The sequence below is a fragment of the Calypte anna genome, chromosome 3 (genome assembly GCF_003957555.1).
Source record: "Calypte anna isolate BGI_N300 chromosome 3, bCalAnn1_v1.p, whole genome shotgun sequence".
NCBI lineage: Eukaryota > Metazoa > Chordata > Aves > Apodiformes > Trochilidae > Calypte > Calypte anna.
In genome coordinates, this window is record NC_044246.1 from 66,283,207 (window position 1) to 66,305,352 (window position 22,146).

The 22,146-nt window shown below is 39.0% G+C and overlaps 1 protein-coding gene across 1 annotated transcript in view; it reads right to left on the reverse strand.

Annotated features, from left to right (window-relative positions):
• SLC35F1 (solute carrier family 35 member F1) overlaps positions 1 to 22,146 on the reverse strand; it is a 231,079-nt gene that overhangs the window by 92,222 nt on the left and 116,711 nt on the right. Inside the window, exon 2 of the mRNA XM_030447866.1 lies at positions 7,925 to 8,100. Coding sequence (XP_030303726.1) covers positions 7,925 to 8,100 — 176 coding nt within the window. The remainder of the gene's footprint in view (positions 1 to 7,924; positions 8,101 to 22,146) is intronic.

Consider the following 22,146-nt stretch of genomic DNA (forward strand, 5'->3'; position numbering starts at 1 on the left):
GCTGCTTTACCCTCAGGTAAAATTACTGAGAACCACATTCACCCCCTTGTGATACTCTGGATCAAATTGCAAAGCTCAGTATGTGCCCACTGCCATGGCAGCTAAGTGATTCCAGGACTGTACCATGCAATGCTGGGTTTTTTACATGCTCCAAAGCCTTTATTCTTTTGATTCTACAACATTCATGCCCCTATCTATCTGTGGTACAAATAGATGTAACTACAGCTGCAGAGATGGGGATGCAAATCAAGCAAGAAGATGCACAAGTGTTTGAAATCCACTTTCTCAGAGATTCCTTGAGCCTGCCCACTCATTCTTCTAGTGACAAGGCTTATCTTCTCAAACAGGTACTCACCGACTTGCACTGAGACTACTCTATCTGAAAGACTGGCACGGCACTGGCACTGGAAAAGCGTGCAAGGAAGGAGATTCACAGGCTCAGCAACAACATCTAAACCCTGATCCAAACATAAATGCAAATACATTGCAGATTTGCCCCAAGTCTCAGATTAGGTATTGGAGTTGCCAAGAAAACATCACAGTATAAAATGCCACGTTAATATTTATTTTTTTTTTCCTGATAAATTCCACTAGCTACTTGTGACACTGCAGCTGTGAGCTGAATAACTGTATTGCCTCCTATTTTACTCCATCTGTGGTTTCTATTTATGGACTTATTGGCATGGAATGGCCACAGCTGGCTAAATGTTCCTAAACTGTATGTACATTTACCTCTAGGGTAAAACTACTTTATTCTCAAGCAGTATATTCAGTATTGACATTGCCTCACAGTCATGATGCAGCATCTTGATGCAAACATGGTCTATCACCCAGGACTTCAGCCAGACAAAAGCGTGGCATCCCTTCAATGCTCACTGCACTTAGCACCTGTAAGGTTTCCTCTCATAAAATATGTACCAGTCTTTGAACCACAGTGCAATTCTGAATGCTTTTTTTAGAAGAAATTGCCAAGGGCATAAAGCTGGCTGCTGGAAACAAGACTGGGTCTGAAGTTCCTGAACTAAGAGTGACCTAAGCTTCTGTGCATTGAACTGCCTGATTTGAATCCTCGGGGACTTTATTGCAGCCTACATGTAACTTTAATACATAATCACTTCTCTTTGTGGATAAGACAGCCCAATTCAGCACTTAGGTCAAGGTGATGGTAAGAGATTTTTGTTATTGTTGTTAGGTTTTTTTGTCTGCATCAGCAGGCACAGGAAAAATGAGGTGCTCCTGCCCCTTTGCTTGATATCCTCTTGCAGCTTCTTATGGCTTTGATGGCACAAAGGATATTTCTTTGAGCAGCAAAGTTATTTTGGAAGCAAATGAATAAAACAAACTAGGCAACTCTGGACTGAATAATCTGCATTAGGGATCATGAGATAGTACCACAGAGAATGCTACAGCACGGATGCTTGATTAGGCCCGGTCTTTATTGCTTTGGGGTCATCATGAGTATATTAGTGTTTGCATCATTAAACAATAACACAGTGCTCATGCTTAACTGCTGCCACCTGAACCCTAAGGGAACAGTACTTTCCAGTTTTCAGTTTGGTTGTGCTGTGCCATGTACATGTTTTATTCCAAGGATAGAATGCAAGGTAGACTCTTTTACCTTGGCCAGGATTAGCAGAAGAACACAATTTGTGATGAAAAGTGCATGTTGTGGGTTGGGACAGCAGGTGCCTGACCTAACAGTCGGGAGCAGAGAACTGAGAAATCAAAACATTAAAAAGAAAGGGCTAAGATTTCTTTTTAGACTTTGTCTGCCAGCACATTTCCACTAAGTTGGAAGCCAGGATTCCTCTCTATAAGTGTTTATTCATACTTTGTTAAACAGCTGGCAAAGAAAAATATGACTGATGAAAATTAAAATCATCTTAGCCCTGAGATGATCTGAAATGGCTGGTCCCTTGTGTGGGTGTAAAGGAGCAGCAGGGCCAAAGCAGAAAGCATTTCTCCACTGGTTTGTGTAACAAGGACAGCTGACAGTGAAAAACCCCAAGGATCAAAAAAAAAAAAAAACCAAACAAACAACCTCTCCACTTCCCCACTAGAAATAGGAAGAGAAAACAAAGTCAAAGACAAAAGGTCAAGTCTATTGGTTTTCACCCTGCCTTAGCATCAGCAATATGGTCTATCATTTTTTACCTTGTCTTTCTACTACTGAAGTAGAATAAATCATACTCTGTTGAAATTGCATCTGGTTTTGGGTGATGGAGGAAGAATGGAAGAAGATTGTGTTGGAGTGGCAAAGATAGTCTGGGAAAACTGTTGTTTCACCACTCTGAGGTCCATTCAGGATCTCAGGGTCTTCTGAAAACTATGCATACAGGAAAAGTTTAATACCTCACTGAATTGTAACCACCTACAGACTAATATAATAAAGGTTCATGCAGCAGAGAGAACAGCAGCATTAAGCATTTCACAACAGGAAATTTTAAAAACTCAACTGAAAATAGAGAGAAAATTCAAACACAATGAGTATGTAAATGGACTGAACAGGAATCTGGCTCTAGTCCTACTGTTTTTTTTCAGGCTAGCTTGCTGTGTTGTCCATGATGTGCAGGCAAATCCTAAACATGCAGTAGATGGTAATTCTTGCTCCTGCGAGAACACTAGCCAAAACAGAAAATTGCATTTTACAAAAAAGATCCCTGCAATTTCAAGTGCCAGTAGATAGCCAGCATTCTGGTTTTATTTCTCCTAAAGTACAGAATTCTTTCTGAAATAGAAAAGGGGTCTTCAGAGCACAGACAAAAGGACTGTTTGGCTGACCATTTCATAATAAATATATCCCAACACAGTTTGGCATCCCTAATTAGAAGCCCAGAGTAATTAGGAGAAAGTGCACTGCAGACTGCAAAGCACAACATAGCAGGGAGACTCTGCAGTACTGTTTTGAGAATACTGAAGACCTGGAGGTCATTATTTTTCACTGGTCCCAAGCCATGCTCATAGTTGTGTTTCATTTTCACAACCCAAGGTTAGCTTGGCCCCTTGCAGTGGGAGAGCCAGGAGGAGCTGGGGCAGCTGTATGTGCCTCAAGGGGAATGCAGCCACTCTGTCTGATGTCTGCCCTGTGTCAGAAGGCCACTCTGTGGGCTGGGACATTGTCCTGAGGGACTGAGGACCACTTCTGTTGCAGGCAGAGAGGACTACAGAGCTGCATGGCTGCAGCTTGTGCAGGTTTTGTTCAACACTGGAGGGATAACCGAGCTCTTTGTTCTACAGCAGAGGCATAAGCATATTTTGGAAAGTGAACAATGACCAAATGCATCTTTTCTAACCAAAATAACACCCTGTGATCCTCAGTAAAGAGAAAGACCCATATTTCTGAAGCCTTCCAGAAATGCCGACAGGATTGGTCTTATGGCCAGTTGACAAAAAAAAAGAAAAAAAACCAAACAAAAATTGAAGAAATTCTGGTATGTCTACCTAAGTTAAGAAAAAAGAGGCATTTACACTTTCACTCATTCAATAAATAGGCAACAAGCACTGCAGTAAAGCAGAGCAACACCTACATAGTACTTTACTTTCCTGCAGACAGCTTTTCAGTCATATTTTTGGGAAGTAGAAAGAATACTGGGGGCAGGTCTCATATATCTAAATGGAGGTACATACTGAATTGCAGATAAATCAGCAGTTTACATATGACTGAGATACTAATGTCATAAACCAAACCTGGATAGAAATGCATAAAAATATATTGCAGTAACAGATTCACAGGGCTTCCTAGCTGACTCAGGGGCACAGATCACATCTGACTACATGTCAAACCTAAGACATTACATTTACTCTAGGGAAAACCATATTTCCATTGACATATGATACAACCTCATCACTTAGACTGGACACAGAATTCAACCAAACATACACAGATACATAAAACCTTTTCTGAAATAGTAAATTACTGCCAGCCCTTAGCAATGCTGAGCTGAAAATATTGGGTAACTTGTTGCTCTAAAAACACAGGAACAGCTTGCAATGTGGAGTGCTACTCACATGGAATATGGCCCTCAAGGCTTTATGGTTCCCTTCTGTTCAAAAGAAATCCCTACTGCTCCCTGATTTCTTGTTTTATAGAATCACAAAAAAATAGCAGGTTTTTTTTTTCTAGTAGATGTGTTGTTTTCATTTGTAGCATATGTGAAGTGGCTTTTAAAAGTAATTTATTTTTGGTGGCAAGCTGCTGATGTTTTCACCCATGTTGACTGTCAGTAATTAACACCTTCTGGTCCACAATGGGCAATTTCCCACTTACCACTTTTTAAGGTGTTAGAACTAATCTCCACCAGCTCCATGTCCCAGAGCTCCATTTCACTGACAGGAGGCTTTTTTACCTGATAGCTAAGGCTTTTCTTTTTCCTCAATAAATAATATTACACAACCCAAAGGAGGATCTGGAAGTGTCCTGACAAGATTTTGTTAAGCAGAATCCTCTGCTGATTGAGGGCACTGAGCTGAGATAATATGTGTTAAAACCTTCTTCTCAACTCAGAGGTGTTACCATGGCCAAACAAAGGTTTTGGCTGTGAAAACAACAGGCATGAGAGAAAGTTACCTCAAGAGAAAGAACTGAGGAGGTCTTTATTACCTATTACATTTTTGGCATATCAGCCAGATAAAACAGTGACATTCATTGCCTTATAATGCTGCATTAGTGACATTAATTTTATAGCATTGTTCTCGTGCAAAGAAAACTTCTAAAGAATTATATTCAGACCTCAGAACTCAGAACTGCATTAATGAGTATTGGCCTGGAACCTGTTGATATGTATTTGTGGTTAAGTGGTTACTGGAACCTATGCATGCCTGAGTTAGGGGAGCTCTAAATCAGGAGCTTTAATCATCTGCCAGTAATGATTTTCAGAGACCTGTACAAATTCTACCTTTTCATTATCACTCAGAGTTTGTATGGGGTAAGAAGATGAACAGAAAAGGAAAGCTAAGTCAAAGGGGATCCACAGTACATTAAAATTTGGAAGCTCCTAAATAAAGGGGAATTCCTTATTTCTCAGGATATTACAGCTTTCAGTCTTACAGTGAACTACGGTTCTTTTTGGCCATCTCAAGTGACAACTCCTTAGCCAGTACATTTCTGCAAAAACCCTAGAGATTCAGAAAGCAAACAAAACAAACAAACAAAAAGGAATACAGTTATTTTTTACTACCAGCAAACTTATGATTTGAATTCTGAAGAAGAAAGAATAACCTAAAATATCTCCAGTTTTGCATAGAGAACTGCACTTGAAAAAAAAAATCCTTCTGACATTCTCAAGACTCAAGAATCATCCCCATATAAAAGTCATATAATTATTATGTGATTTCCATCTGTTAATGTAGCCAAACAATTAGAGCTGCTAGAAAAACTAAGTGGAACAAAAATAGATAATGAATTTGAATAAATACACAAGCAAAAAGACAATGTCATGCTCAATCACTTCACAATATAAAATGCTGGGTAAATGAGTGCTGGGTGCATAGTGCTACAGGATCCACCAGGAATGTTACACTGTGTGCTTGGATCACTGCTTTCATTGCTTCTGTAACCAATTTTGTTCTGGACTTTTTTGGACCAAGCCATGGTTTGTTTGTTTGGTTTTTTTTTACATCCATTTTCCAGACTATTCCATTCTATGCTTTTTATTGTGCTCTACTTGCTTGTATGGTCAGCATTTACCCATTTTATTTACCTGTTGGAACAACTTCCCCAACCCTTCTCACTCATCCAGAAAATATTTTTCACAAAATCCTAACTTTCCCCATTTGCTTTCCAAAGCTATCTCATCTTACTGGCACAACAGATAGTTCCGACAAGTTCTCTTTAGTCCACCATGACATTTTTTTACAGAGTCTGTAAATTATTTATAAAAATAAAGGATGGTTTTAACATACATTTTTCTATGTGTGAAACTGAGTGCTTGATAGCGTTTTTGAAATATTGATGTATACCAAGTGTCAAGCATTATTCTAAATAAAACCCAGCACAGCAGTATGCTGGCCATAGATGCTCTCTCAAGCTAGCATTTTCCAAAAAAAAAAAAAAAAAAAAAAAAAAAAAAAAAAAAAAAAAAAAAAAAATCTATTTAAAAATCTATTTAAATGTCCTGAGGACATTTCTGGGACAGAACTTGTGAACATCTAGGAAATCCTACACTCAGAATATTTATTTTTAGACATAGTTTTCCAGAAAGATGCTACTAATACGTGTTTTAAAATTGTTGCAGAGCGAACCATGCTTCCCCCTCCGCAAACTGGAAAACTACAACAGCATAACAGTGCCTGAGCAATCTCTTATTACCTAAGAGCTGACACTTCCTCCACAGATTGGCCTTCATCATTTCTGAAAAATGTTGATGGAGACCAAGTCTTATAAAATTTAATTTGTATTACAAGTAATGCTTTGTGCTGGATCACAGCCATACATTTTTGACTGCTCATTTTTTGCATAGAAATTAAGTCTTTCCTGAACTCTATATGGGATTGTATCACAACACTGTACTACAAATGAAGAACTTAACCTTGAAGGTTGTTCCCAGAGCATGAAAAGATGTGAAATCAAAGAATGATACAAAAATATTTGCTCCTGTAAGGAAATATAAACCTCCCAGTATGCTGATATATGTACCATGGGCTAATTCATTTTGTAGTTTTTTTCTCCATAGAGCCCTCCCTCCCTCCTCATCAGACAAGTCATGTCAGGAAAGTACACAGTATTTTTGCTTTAATATTTTGCTTCTAATCCATGTGTTCTGTGGAGGTGGATAAAATAAATTATTACCAAAAAAAAGAAAAAAAAAAAAGAAAAAGAAAAAAAAAGAGTGGGTGAGAAATGTACTTAAACGCATTCACCTCCCACACCTCATCAGGACAAGAAATCTCAAAAAAAGGAGGGATGGGCAGGAAAGGCACATACTCCCTATCTCATACTGTCAAGCCCAGGATCATTTGATACACAGCACTAAAGCATAGCATAATGGATTTCTCACTTTGGAGGACAGATTGGTTACGCACTGTGTAACACACTTGCAGTGGCAGGGCTGTAGAGCTGCTTTGCCCACACAGCATCACAGAGAGACTGCACCTCAAACTCCCTCCCTCTATCTCCTTCTTTCCAGTGGTTAAAAGTTGGCTGCTATTATTTTTTCTAAGAATAAGTGAACTACTGACTAGCCTTTTTTGGCAACTTGGACTGGCAAGCTCTTCTTTGTTTGCATCTCTCTGCCTTTGTAAGATATAAAGCACTTGAAAATATTATTTTCAAGTAGGACATGCAGTCAAATCGAAAGTGAACCATGAGTGTGTGGTTGTGTTCCTACTGAGGAAGGTATAAGAGGAGAATTCCCATGAAAACAGTTAGGAAGTGAAAAACACTGATGCTTCTTTTTGCTTTGTTTTTTTTTTTCATAGAATCATAGAATGGTTTTGGTTGGAAGGGACCTTAAAGATCATCTAAGACCCAACTCCTCTGCATAGGTAGGGGCACCTCCCACTAGACCAGGTTGCACAAGGCTTCATCCAACCTGTCCTTAAATACTTCCATGAAAGGGGCATCAACAGCATTCCTAGACAACCCATTCTAGAATCATACTACACTCATGGTGAAGATTTTTTTCCTAATATCTAGCCTAAATTTACCCTCTTTCAGTTTAAAACCATTACCTCTTGTTCTGTCACTACTCTCTCTGGTGAAAACGCCCCACCCCAGCTTTCCTGTAGGCCACCTCCATGTATCCTCAGTATCTTCTGATTCATCCTTTGTTAATGAAGATTTGTTGGGGTAATATGTGTATCTAGGTAATGTAAATATACAAGAAATGTTAATAGGGTCTGTGTCTAAATCACATTGCTTGTTGTTACTCTGCAAAAGCCTTTATCTCCTCTGTTTTCTGCAGTACAGTTTCAGAGAGACACTTACCTTGTCTAACAGCCAGTGTTGTTGTGTAGACCAAGAAGAGCAGGATATAATTGAGGAAGCTCTGAAAAACAGGTGTGTTGGCATGGAAATCTTCTGACAAATACTTGCTTGTGAGACCAATGCCACAGATAAGGAGGGAGAGTACCTGGCCAAGTGCCACAGAGAGCAAGAGATCCCTAAAAGGAATGAGAAAAACACAGACATAAAACGTTCAGTCCCCTGGTCAAGAAGTAAATCCTCATCCTCCAGGAATCATGTTCAACAGTGACAAGATACAGGAAGAAACAGGATGCTTTGGTCAACGAGAGATCTGCTGGGTGTAGCCAACATTTCTGCTCTTACCACTGACTTAAACATTGCACAAACACCTTTATTCATATATTAAACAACATCAGATGGTACACCCCTGACATTTAATTTTTCATTTCACATTTCACAAAGCATAAATGATAGTTTCAGTCAACAAATACACAGCACCGCATCCTTCAGGCATCTCTCTTGACACAAAGACCCTGGAGTATCATTTAGACAGAGTGAGAATCACAGTTCTCTCAGGACTTAGTAACCACAGAGAAAAATCAGAAAAGGATTTTATAGTGTTTCACCACCAACAGGAATTTACTATATAACTTGCTTTCTCTCATTTCATTACTGTTTCATCATATAAACTATTCTTTCCATCTACCGTGCAAATATATATATATATATATATATATATATGTTTTCTTTCATCATCACTGCATACTTCTTCTGTTTGATGGGAGGGGAAGGTTTCCCTTTTTTCCTTCCTGTCTCCTCTGGTTCTTAAAAATATATTTTCTGGTTTGGCTTCTTGCTTTAATCTGCTTTTCTTGACTTTCATCTTCAGGCTCATCTGTATTTCCCTATTAAGACATTCCCCATTCTCTTTCTCCATACGTTTCTTTCTGACAGTTGTTCCTTTTGTGCATGTTCTGTCTTCCTGTAGTCATTTCCTCTTTTCTCAAGAAAGTGCTGTATCTAAAATCCCACTCTTTTACATTGCATATTATTTTTATATTCTTTCTTCAGCCTTTTAGCAATATCTTTTTCCCTTCCAATTATCTTTGCCTCTTTTCCTTGTGTCTTAGAACCACCCAGGTCAGCCCAAACAATCCTCCTGTTACAATTTTTGTCACAGGATCTCCCATACCCACAGCATGGGAATATGTGTATTTTAAATGACCCCTAAACAGGTTTCCCAGGGCCCCCATGTGTCAGTACTTTTGTGTTGACCAGGACTATTCTACAGCTACACCTTCCCCATGCAGAAACATGAAATGCTGATGTGTCGGCCTGGAAGGGGAGCAAGCACAACGACTGCAAGGGAGAGTGAAAGGACACTGGAAGGGGACATTTAGTCCAAGTCCAGCTGGCTGCTGCTGTCACTGTCACCAGAAAAGAAGAGCTGTAGGTCCCTGGGGAAACCCACGAAGGAGAAGGGAACACAGGAGAGGAGCATGCTCTGAAGTGTCTCACTGGAGCAGGGTATGAGGAAAGGGGATTAGGCAATCCCAAGGGAGCTGGGGAAGGAGGGCAGCACTCTTCTCAGCTGTAACAACAGCTCATGTGTGTCCTTCTCTGCCAGATGGTTAAAAAAAGAATTGCTTCAAGGCTGCTGGGCTTTCCCTGTGAGATTTCCCTGACCTCAGCTGTGCCTATTGAGCAGTGATGAGCATCTGTGCTCCCACAACCACTTTCCTGGTAAACTCGAGTGTCAAATTTGTTTCCTTTTTTCTCACAAACAATCCTCCCACTAATGTGTCTCGGTGTCAGTCCCTGCATGATTCAACAAAGACACTGGAAAGCACAGGAGTCTGGGTAGTAATATTCAGCTAAAATGCCTTGCTGACAAAGAGCCTCACACAGAGTAAGAGAACAAACTTTATTGTGCTAAACCCCATGTTTTGAAGGGATACTGCTGGATAAGTAGCAAGTAAGACTCCACAACTGCTGCCTCACCTTTCACATTACTCACTCTGCTGTGAAATATAACCTTGGGAAACAAACATATTCCACAGAGATGACATCTGAGACTACAATGCAAAATTACCAAAACTATGGATCTTCAGTTCCTGCCACTACTGGCTACGCTGTTGACATGGCACAGGAAGTTTGAATAGTGCCTGGAATTTAAATCACAGAATCACCCACATATTAAACATATAAACTTGTTTATAGTTCTTCATTTAGTTGGACAGAGTTTCCTACGTCCTTGTGCAATGAAGTTTCACACAGGGCAGTCTTGTTGCCTACTGTTTTTGTAGTTGTATTTCACTAGAAAATTAAATGTTTGCAAATCTGTGTCTCTAAATGTGGTGTCTGCTTTACAGGGGAGGCAGGTGGTTATTAGCTATTCTCTATCTCAGCTATGCCCATGAGTGAATGTTGTATTACATCCATTGTAGGACTGCATCTGTTCTGGAAAACATCTTGGATCCTACTTAGATTTACAGGAAGCTAAATATGTCCTCACTCATGAGAGGACTTTCCCAATAATATAATCCACCCTCCATGTGGCACTTAGTTGTTGGACATAACCAACGATTACACTTCTTCAGGTTGGTGGGAAGTCTGATGACATCTTCTAGAAAGTATAGCTTTTTTATCTCAGCTCACTACATTCAGGTGTGTCAGGTCAGTACAGAACTGACCTCTGTATTAAAATCCAATCAACAAAAAAAGAAAAACTAAGTCAATTTTTGAGGCTGTATATGATATCTATAGCCATGTTAGGAGTACATTTTGAGTCTATCATTGCCATTTTGCCCTTTATAAAACATATTTTTTTCATAACTGATTCTTTGGCAAATAATTAAACCACATCTACAAGTGGCAGTTTTCAAAAAAAGTTCAAGCAGCTGTCTTTAGCCCTATAAATATATCTATCTCTCATGTCCTCAGCTTCTATATTTTATGTGTCATAAATATACAAACTAGAAGGTAAGTCGAGGTAATTCAAATTTTATGGTCTTTTTTTGTAAGAAGTCATTTAGAATCACTATCTATGTCTTCTGTCACAAAATACAGGCAAAATTCCATTAGCTACTGTATTAGTGAAGTCATCAATGAAGACAACGGGTATTAGGAGTTCAGTAAAAGCAGACATGGACAAAAATCTATGAACCTGACCACCTCCAAGTCTGTAGATAAAGGCTGGACAGAAGTCAGACTATACTCACTGTAGCTTGAAATAGCCAATAAGCAACAATGGTCTTTTGGATAATAACAGAACGTAAAATTTGCAGACAACTACTTTGCAGAAGACCAGTGCAATTAATATTGTCAATACTACCACCTTTCAAAACACTGCTTGCATACATGATTTTGAATAAGTACAGCTTGTCTCTGATTTTTTTGCACACATTTGGTACTTTTAATTATGTAAGAAAACTTATTCTGAAATCAGGCTGTTGTGTTCCTCCTCCAGTCAGAACTTAAATATTTCACAGATGATATATGACACAGAAAGATACATCTCTTCTTTTATTCTTATCTCATCAGTGCAAAGAGTACCACAAGTTAGATTTTTAAGTAGAACTAATTCAAAAGTTCATGAAGCACTCAGGCTTCAAGCAAAGATGATCCATTTTATACAGTATAGTTTATTCTGAAGACTGTTCACACCCACATTAACTCTCCTGCCTTACCTAAAGATATGTCTGCTTCAGACAGGAATGACAAACAGCAGCACAGAAGATTTGCTGTGCTTCCCTTCTCTCATCAGTGTAGGCTGCAACTGGTGCTAACCACTTAGTGACATTAAAAAATAAGAGAATACAAAGTACAAGATCAATAAAATGTTGATTTTTGCCTTGGGTAAATGGAAGGGAACGACTCATCTCTTTCAAAGAAGAGAAATAGTAACAAATCCTAAATTCTTTGTCTAATTAGTGATGTCAATAGCAACAAGGAAGAATACATTTGGATAATCCTAAGAGATGTAAGATGCCTGAATTGTACAGAAAATGTCTAATAGCATTATCTGTATTACATTTTTCTTGCCACAAATGGTTTAATAATACAAGAATCTTAACTCCTGAGCCTTTAGTACCTGGATAAGAATAATAGCATATCTGGTCTTTTTTAAGAAGAAGGAGCAAGCAAACATTGAAAAGAAGCTTTCACTGGCTGTGGAAAACCTACTGCTTCCTTTAGACAGAGGAAAAAGCAGCTAACTCACTGTCATCTCCAGCACTCTAGTATTTTTCCTAAGTGGAGTAATATTATTGAAACATGAAATATAGCTCCTGTCTGCAACCCTTACCCTGTTGTTTTTCATACCCTCCACCAGCTGAAGACTGGCACTAAGGATTACTTCTTCCCTAAACATCTGGTCTATCATGCTGGCTTCCATAGTACATTCATTCACTAAAGAAGTAGCATTAATTTATATCTTGAATAAAACATGTATGCTTTGAGGACCTTCACACAGAACACCAAAAAAAGTCTCTCTACTAAAAGCTTCATAATAGTGAGATTTCCTGTATTTCAAGGTCCATTTTCTCTTTCGATGAGTGTTACTCTATTTGTTTACTTGTATTCTGTTTAAATCAAAACAAAGCAATTCTTTAAAGATCCCATTTTCTCTCACTAAGGTCAAAAGCATCTTCTCATACCAAGTTAAAACAGAGAAGATCTGCTTGTCTCTAAACTTCGATCTTTTCCATTTAGGTTGGAAAAGACCTTTAGGATCATAGAATGTAACTGTAAACCAAATACTGCAAAGCCACCACTAAACCATGTCCCTGAACACAACATATACCTGTCTTTTTAATACCTACATACACGGTGACTGAGCCACTTCCCTTGGGCAGCTTCTTTCCAGCACTCGGTAACTTTCAGTGAAGAAAATTTTTCTACTATCCAATCTAAACCTCCCCTTTTGCCACTTGAGGCTGGTTCCTCTCATCCTAATGATAGTCATTCACTACTACAGAGCAAAGAGAAGACATTCTTCTCCTGTAAACCACCAATTTAAGGCCTGCTCCTTGGGTTTTTTGTTTGAATTATAATTCTTCACTGGAACAAATGAAATTAATTTCACTGTAACCACCCTCACTAGTCAATCTGTCCAGTGCTTCCCATTGAGTCAGATGGGTATTTCAAAGTAAAGATGTTGGTCAGAATTACTTTTAAACATCCAGGTGTCACACTGCTAGACATCTATCACAGGTACTTCATTATGTCCTAACAGAAATTAAACAATATTTCGTTATTGTCTCTTTAGAAGTGAAGCAAGAAGACAAAGTCTCATCTTGACATTTGGAGCCATTTAATTCTGTTTGAATGACTGAGGTAGTAGCTGCTGTGCATCATTTTTACTTGCTTCTCCAGGCATACAGAAATTTCTGTCACTTGAGTTTCTCCTTGTTTATCAGCCATGATAACACCATAAATTTCTGAAGACAAACATTCTCGTATCAAAGAACTATGAAGCTAGTGCTTGGTTCCTAGCACATACACAGTGCCACACAGTATAAAGTACTTAACAGCTATCCTCAGATTCTTCTGTAATTATTTTTCATGAAGTTAAAACATCTAGCTTTTACTATTAGTTCATTTCCATGTCCTCCCAAGTGCCTTAGAACACCATTCACAACACAAAATCAATGCAGTGAAACATTCAGAAGGAACCACATAATCACATCTGCTATATGCTAGAGAATCAGTGACATGCAAAGGGTGGCCAAGAGATTTAAAGATTTGTGCCTGTTTTATTCTGATACTAAATTCTGTTCTAAAGCACCCTCTGTGTCAGTTTCCTTTTAACTCAATTGCTTTCCCTCCCCTCTTTTGTACTAATTTGTTCTCTTTCCACAGATAGGTCCCCACTGCACCAGTTAAAGAGTACCTCAGAGGGTAAAGAACTGAGATTACCACTATTTTTAATCTCTAGCATGAGGTGTGTTAATACTTTAGTATGTCACAGGCTCCAGCAGATAAGAGATTAGCAGTCTGTTTCCTGAGCTGAAATTTCACTAGAGGGACACATCTGTAAAGGCTGCTCCAGATCGCAGCTAGAGTGAGCCTGCAGGCAGGACCAATCTTTCTCTGTGAAGGTAATGACTGCTATACAGAGTTATTACTCCAAATGTTCCAAGAATGTATTTAAAAAAAAAAAAAGAAAAACCAGATACACTTCATTTAGAGACTGATTACTGCTATGCCACCACAAAGTTGATGATATTTGTCACAGCACTGTGATTTTGCCAAGCTTCTTTACTTGAGTGCATTTTTGTGTGTTTCTGTAAAACATGAAGAAAAATAAAACAGGGCTTAAAAACTTTACTTCGATTCAAGATGAACTGAAGTTAAGCCCTGTAAGAATCCAGTCAAATTTATTTAAATGCTTAAAGGTAGATGCAGAATCTTATCTTAAGCACCTATTCCACCTACAGAAATACTGACACACATTACCACAGGAGAAACAGAAACAGCTCAAATGTCAAAACCACAAATACCAACACTCCTGCCCCCATAACCCTAGCTATAGCTCTCCCCACCCTGAACATAGCTGCTTCCACTGCAGCTCTGGAGTTCACACACCACACTGCATTTGAATGGCTGCTTAATGAGGACATGGATGTTACTTGCATATTTTGCTATTCACACTTAACGCACACATGAGCAGCTTGTGAAAGAATATATTAGCAAGATTTGGTAAAACTTTTTTTCAGGACAATCAACTGATGTCTCTCTGAAAGCTAAAATTTTCTAAAGCATATGAAGCTTCCTATTCCCATGCATTGCTCTGAAACAGATTGCATCTAGAGAAAACAATTCTACACACTTTTCACAGAAACTTATTTTTTCTTATTTTCCCATTATTCTGCCATGTCTGTTAGGGTAGAAATCCTACACGTTGATGCATGCAACCCTTCCCTCCTCTTTGCTTCTCTCAATAAGGTAAGGATGGCCACAAGTATCTTCAATTAATGTATGTTGCACGCTGCTTTAGAGCAATTAACAGAAGTAGTCACAATATTCTGTGATTGTTCACATCACTAAAGAGCAAGCAAGTTCTCCCACATACACACTCATAATAATGTCATTGGTCCATGTACCATGTTTACTCTATTAGTCAACAACTTCCATAGTGTACACTCTCCACAATCATACTAAATGATGTCTCATGAAAATATGAGTCTTGAATGTCTAAATAGAAGATTTTTTAAATACTTCTAGTAGGGAAGAACAAACCAACCTGAGGTACATTCAGCATCAAGCCATCATTGAACAGTGAAATACTAAAGCCTAAACCCTAGCTAGGTTCATATACTGCATTAGAATATGAAAAAATCTAATGTTAATCTACAAAATTATGTGAAATCATTTGAAACCCACATAACACCAAGCCTATCCATCACTTAATTCCTACTGTGTCATTATTTTGAAATCTTCAGTTGCATTTAAATTATATATAGGCTTTATATTGGATCTTGGCATAAGGGATGAATTTCCTGCACTGCGAGCTGCAGGGTACCTCCAGCTCCCATTGATGCTCAAAAGAAACAGAAACACTCTTCAATACCTTGAGAGGATTAGCTCTTTACTTTCCAAAAAGGAACACTTTAATGTCTTTACGAGAGGATAGCACTGTGGACTCCATGCATCTCAAATCTGCAGCTCTGAAAAGCTCCAGTCCTTGACGCCCTTAGGCCTGGTTGTTGAAGAAACGCCCACAGAGGAGTAAAACACCAAATAAGAGTTTCCTCATCTGTTTTCTGCCCTATATCCCAACTAAGCTAAAAAAGAGAATCTTTTTAAACAAGACCTTGAGCCCTTCCAGTTGGACCAAGAAGTACAAAATTAATTCCTTCCCAGTTACCCACGATGTTTCTGGAACAAGTCACTGACCTGGATGGGCCCTCAAAAGAGGAAAGTTGGCTTCTCTTTTCCTTCAGTGTCCTGAGGGAGAAGGCTGTAGGGACACAAGGTCCAGGCAGGGAGAGGAGAGCAATGGCATGGAGCCAAGGACTGCAGCTCCACTCAGCATCCTGGGGATGGCCCTAAAGGAGCAGGGAATGGGCAGGCAGACCTGGATGCACAGCTGATGCTTCCCAAGAGCTGAAGAAGGCCCAGCAGCCTCCATGTTGACTAGAAAAACACACTGGGCAAGAGGAGATCTATGTGTGTTTCTTATCCTTCCCATTTTGGCTTTCTTATTTCCTTTGAGGTTTTCCTATTTAAAGCATGAAGGTTCTAATTTGTATTCAAATAAAACTGGGCTTGAATATAAGAGCCTTTTGGGGAGCTCAGTAAAATTCAAGGTCTACATACATCCACCTCAATGCTGTGGCTGACTCAGATTCTGCTGCTTTCAAGTGACAGCTTGAGGGACCAGCACAGAGTCCTGGCTTTGGAAAAAACAAAGCAAAATCATACTGAGCAAGTCTCAAGAGTCTCTGCAGCAGTTTGTTAAGATGAGATCTTACATAACAAATTCCCAACTCTTGTGTATTACCAGCTACAGCAGTTTTTGAAAAATGGGTTTTCTTTATTATAAGCTTTTACCCCAAGTTCATACGAGTGCACACATGCTCTTAAATATGTGTTTTGCAACTTTCTAATAACAAAGGAACTGGAATTTTTCAAAGACTATTCTTACACATATAAAACTTACACTTGCACTTAATATTTAGTGATATACTGCTGGAACAATCTGCTGCCCTGACCATAAGTGCAAAGAAAGCACTTAAAAATTCTTTTTTTTATATAAGAAATACATTAAAAATAGCAAATGAAAACATGGTGACAAAAATTCCATGCTATTATCTCGGTGGAGTCCAGTGGTAAAACACTACAAGCAAACTGGAAACAGTCTGGGTGTGTTGGTGTAACTTGTTAATCATCAGACAGTTTCATCCTACCAGTGATTCAACAAATTAAAAAAAGGAATTTTATTCTTAAAACATGACTAAGCTTTGAAACAGCCACCTGTCTTCTAATCAGCAATTTCCTAGTGCCTTTTCAGCTATGAATCACAAGACCTGGAGCACAACAGGCTTTTTCTCTGCAAGAATTAAGGTCTCTCAGCATACAGTTTTTGGCAACCTCCCAGTCCAGGGAGCACTGGATAGACTGAAAATACTCCAGTCTTTCTGATGGAATAAAATCTATCATTATAGATGACCATGCAACACAAGAATTGCATTTCAGATTATTTTGGCCAAATAAACTGACTGAAGCTGGCTGCAGCCCATAAACTTTTACAAATTATCACTGTCTACCCAAGTGCGACTGAAGAAATGAAGACTCCTAGATTAAAAGATTTGATCTAGGTTAGAATAATATGTGGAAGAATTAATTTTTCACACAAGAGCTTACAAAACTGGTTCCAAACACTAATTGAGCAATATAATACTTTTAATTAAGTAACTCTTCTTCCATAATTTTCCGGAAAATAATTTAAAAAATGGGATTTCCAGTCTTAAAAATAGAATACGAGACTGAAGTACAGATGAAGAGTGAGCTGTAATTCCTTAGGCTAGAACTCCATATGAAATATGACAGATGATAAAAATATTACATTTTAGCCTATGAAACTTAGACAGTCATTGGGCTGCTGCTCACCATTATTTTTATAGTTCGGGAACAAAGCACACAATTAGATGTCTTTTTATGAGATAGATATTTGTTCTTCCTCTGTTCTAAATGGACCAGTTTGAGCTTCCAGCTGGTGAAGGAAACTGGGACAAGAAGGACTGATGGCTCTCTGTCTCTTGGAGAAAACTAAATTCTCTGTCAAGTTCATCCCACTTGCAGAGGTTTTTATGCTTAAGGCTCAGAACATTTAAATACAGTGATGAATATCTTTGGATAATATGAGAAACAGTTTTAAAATTTTCAGTTCAGTTAAGAATATCATGAGCTCCCTGTTTTCTCAGAGGACCTGAAAGCCTACAGTAATAGGCCTGGATGATTCCCAGCATCAAGAAAAATAGCTCACTAGTGCCCTAAGAAGTATAACATCACTTCTTACTGCTCTCTTGCCATTACTGTACAGTGCTAATTCAGTTTAAACTGATGGGGTTTATGGACTAAGTTGTACAGCTACTGAGAGACAGCTAATGAAGAAGGAGGTGAAAAGCATTACAGCTCCTGCTATACTCCTGCCACTGATAAGCCAACCTTGATTGGCAAGCTGATGGAAAACAAGCTTAAACGACTCAAGATGTTTCAAGAGATAGCTGCTACTGTAATTTAATTCAGTGTTGTCAGAAACAAGAATTACGGGCTTGAAAAATTAAGTAGAGTTCCTAGAAAACAGTATGCAAGCAAGGATGTTCTGATGGATGATTTTTCCTGATGCTCCTGAAAATTGCAAAAGTTGATCATGAATTGTTGTCCCACTAAAATGCATAACTCTAAATGTATGCACTTGCAAGTACTGGCAGTGTATACACAATCAGGCACCTAAAGCAATATGCTTTAGTTTTTTCTTTAATAAAATCCTTTAATAACCTTTAAAAAGGTTAAAAAAGCCACAGGTATGCATATTAAACATATGAAGGTGCACCTGTGAAGATCCTGGCTGGATTTTTGAGAAATAAAACTACTAGTTCAATTATTATAAAAAGTAAAATTTTTCTTTTATTTCACTTCTTTTTTATATCAGTACATCTGCAAAATACAGATATTATATAATCAGGACTGCTCATTCTAGAGACTATTTAATATCTAATATAAAAGTTTAATTAAAAAATCAATTTGATTTTCCTATATTTTGCAAAGTCCTTTGTTTGCTAAGACTAATGTAATGTGTCAGAACACAACTACTACTGGTAGGGTTTTTTGCAGCTTTTCTGGAATATATCAATCATATTTTCAATAACACCGAAACAGAAAAATTGAAAAAACCCTGCTTCAGTGGGCCACATTTTGTCCCCAAGTAGGCTATTCCCACAAATTTTGATCTTTATAGCAAGTTCCAACTATCATCTACATGCTTAAAATACGTAAAAGAAACCTTAAGAAAATGTCCTTACATTGGCCCATACATATTGGACCCTTAATTGCACTTCTGGTACAGAAAGACAAAGGATACCCACATTAGCATTTCACTGAGGATGGCACTGAGCCTCTGCTCACTTTAGCACTTCTCTGTACTTCAAAGGAGAGATGCTCGCGTGCCTGTGGCTCCTTCTGGCTTCAATTCTTCAAGGCCCTGACCTTCTTTCACTGCTTTGTATGTGTGGGTTTGTATTGCTGCTGTCTTGTTCTGCAGCCCCTCAAGCAGAAGTAATACCCAAAGTTGCTTGCTCATGGATATTATGACAAAAGCAAGGACATTAAAATTTTATGCATTTTTTCCCCCACAGTTCTTTCATGCACAGAGGCCAGGATTTCTCCCTTGTGAGTGAGACTCTTTCTCTAGATTCTTCTTGCCTGTGAAGCCTGCATACTTAGTTTCATGGTGGCATAATTTCATTAAGGAGGAACAGAAAAGTACCCTCACCAGATTCATCTCTAATCTGGTGGTTTATACACCACTGGAAGCAGAACATAAGAGTTTGAGTCCTCAGAATGAGATGACTGAAGCCAAATACAGGCAAACAATTTAAAGGTTCAGCTCTTTCACAGAGCTGAGTACCACCTTCTGGAAGCCAAATTCTTGCTCCATCTCCACGGGAACTGTGGAGACATAGCTGAATATTGAATTTCTGGTTTACATAGCTAACTACCTCAGGTCTGCAGCAATGCTAGATTTCAGTAGACTATACCCTTCCTGATTCAGCTTTCCCTTAACAGGGCATTATAGTGTTTCACTCAGGCTTATTAATTCTGCTGCAAGAGGTAGCATATAAATACTACAGTAAATAAGCTCAACATCATCACATCATCACCTCTGCATCTCTCTGCAGATCTGGGTAAAGCCAGCTTTTAGGGGTGGAGCCAATTTTGAGTGTCTTGCTAATAGGACTTCAAAGATACTGCTTTTGCTTCTTCTATGTCTGCTACTGGTCCTTTCTAATAATAAGGTCCCTAACAAGGTGTTTAAAGTTAGATGCCTGGAACTGATGCAGTGATAACTCATGGTTGCTTTTACAGGTCCTCTCTGCCTTCCTACTTCTGTGATACCACAGGTCTGCAGGAAAGGAAGCACTTAGTGAAAGGGGTCACTGCAAAGCCAGATTCCTCAGAAATGGAATGCAGACATTTCTCCCTCTCCTTGATTTAGGTTTTGCTGTTTGCTCACTATATAGCAGTGACAGCCATTACTCAGCCAAAATTACACGGGACTAAACTGCAAACTAAAAAACTAAAACTAAACTGTATCTGCGTTTACATTTCTATTTCATATCATTCAAAAAGAAGAAATATATTCTGAGTGGAAATTACAACCGAAGAGAATTCACCTCCTGCTAAATGGAAAGTCCAGGTATCTGCTACACAAAGATCTTTGTGGAATGGTTCCATCTTGCTGCTCTACCCTTAGGCTCCAAGATAAATCTCTCCCTTCCTCTCTTCCTTTCAATTTGGTGGAACAGCATGACTGCCTCTGTCAACACTGTAAATTTACTACAGACCTGACACAGAATGATGGAACAGGCTTAGCTGAGGAAATGCAAGAGCACTGATCTCATTGATGCTGGCTTTAGCGGAGTTTAAAATTGCAAGGTGTTCGATATAAAAAACAAATGTGAGCGATCTGGGAAGGTGTCAGCTGCAGATTTTTGAAGTGTCAGGACTGAGAAATTTCTGGCCTACAGGATCCTGCTGTGGTGCCAATGTATAACCAAAGCCACTGGTGACCTAAAAGTTGAGAATGATGACTCACTTGAAGTAAAGTGAAACCTGTGAAGAAAGGGGAGCTGTAAGGTCATCTCGCAGGCACAAACCGTGTCCAACATTTTTACAGAACATTGATCTGCCTCTGCTCTCTGCCTTCCTGCTTGCCTTACTGCAATTTCTTCATAATGTTCCCATCTATAGTCTGGATGTGGAATCAAAGCAAAGGAAACTCAATCATGTACAATAGATTTTTTCAGTGGGATTTGGGTATCACTTTGCCTTCCCACCACTGAACTGTGGAGTCATGCAAAGGCAACAAGCATGCTGTAACCAGGCCACTGAGGGTCAGCTCAGTGTCTGTGTGGCCAATACACCATCTCCTTGCCACACACAGGACTATGGCAGGCCAACATGCACTCCTGAACCAGGAGAACATGGATTAGAATCAACATCCCACTGCAGTGAGTGAGATTAGCCTCATGAGGCTGTCCCACGTTGTGCTGGGACACCACATCAGCACTATGCTACTCTCTTGACCATGGCAGGTATGGAAGTGACATAGCTCTCCTCTTCCCCTTATCCCTCTGGTGTGCCAACCTCTCTATCCCCAGCACTGGGAAATGGTATTCCTGTATTATCCCCCGGGACCACCTCAGCAGCATCACTGTGACTCGTTCATGAGAGAGCAGCCTGCACAAGGTAAAACTGCCCTCTGAAGAAGCCTGTTTCTAGTGAAGACAGCCACAGAAGATGCCATTTGCCAAAATTATGGCCTCTCAAAAATGTAATAAGAGGTGCAGGGATGCTTCATCACAGACAAATTGTTTTTCTTCAGAGGAGAATCTTTTGCCTCCAAGCCGTATACCACCATGGTCACAGCCTTCAGCTGGCAACTTTATTATATTTCTCCTCCCAGAAACATTTAGATCTGTACTTGGTGGAAGGAGAGCAAGGGGTCAGTCTGACAGCTGAGATGAAAAGTGTAAGGAAAAATCGGGGATTAAATAATATTCTGTGCTTGCATGACATTTGAGACACTCTGTTCTAAAGGTTCACCCAGCTACTGTTACAAAATTACATGAATATGCCCACCATTAGCATTAAACAGAAGTATTTCTGTGATAGTCAATAACATTTGCTCTTCAGCAATCACCCCTCTGAAAGGTGTCTAAGGCTGTAGTTAGAATTGAAGGATGAAATCCTAACCTTAGCTCTCCATTTCCTTGTCTTTCAGAACAGAAGTTGACCATTAAATAGGATTTAACTGTAACAAAATTTTCCCTTGATTTTTTTTTTTTCCTAATAAGAAACAAGAGAAATGGAAAAAAGGCAGAAATTCTCTTGTAAGATGGAGGAGTGAATCCAAAGACATACTCAACATATATAGCACAGGCACTGGGTTCAGGGATTATATCCATACAGGTCATACTGCAACACAGTAGGTACCTTGTATGCATAGCTTAACT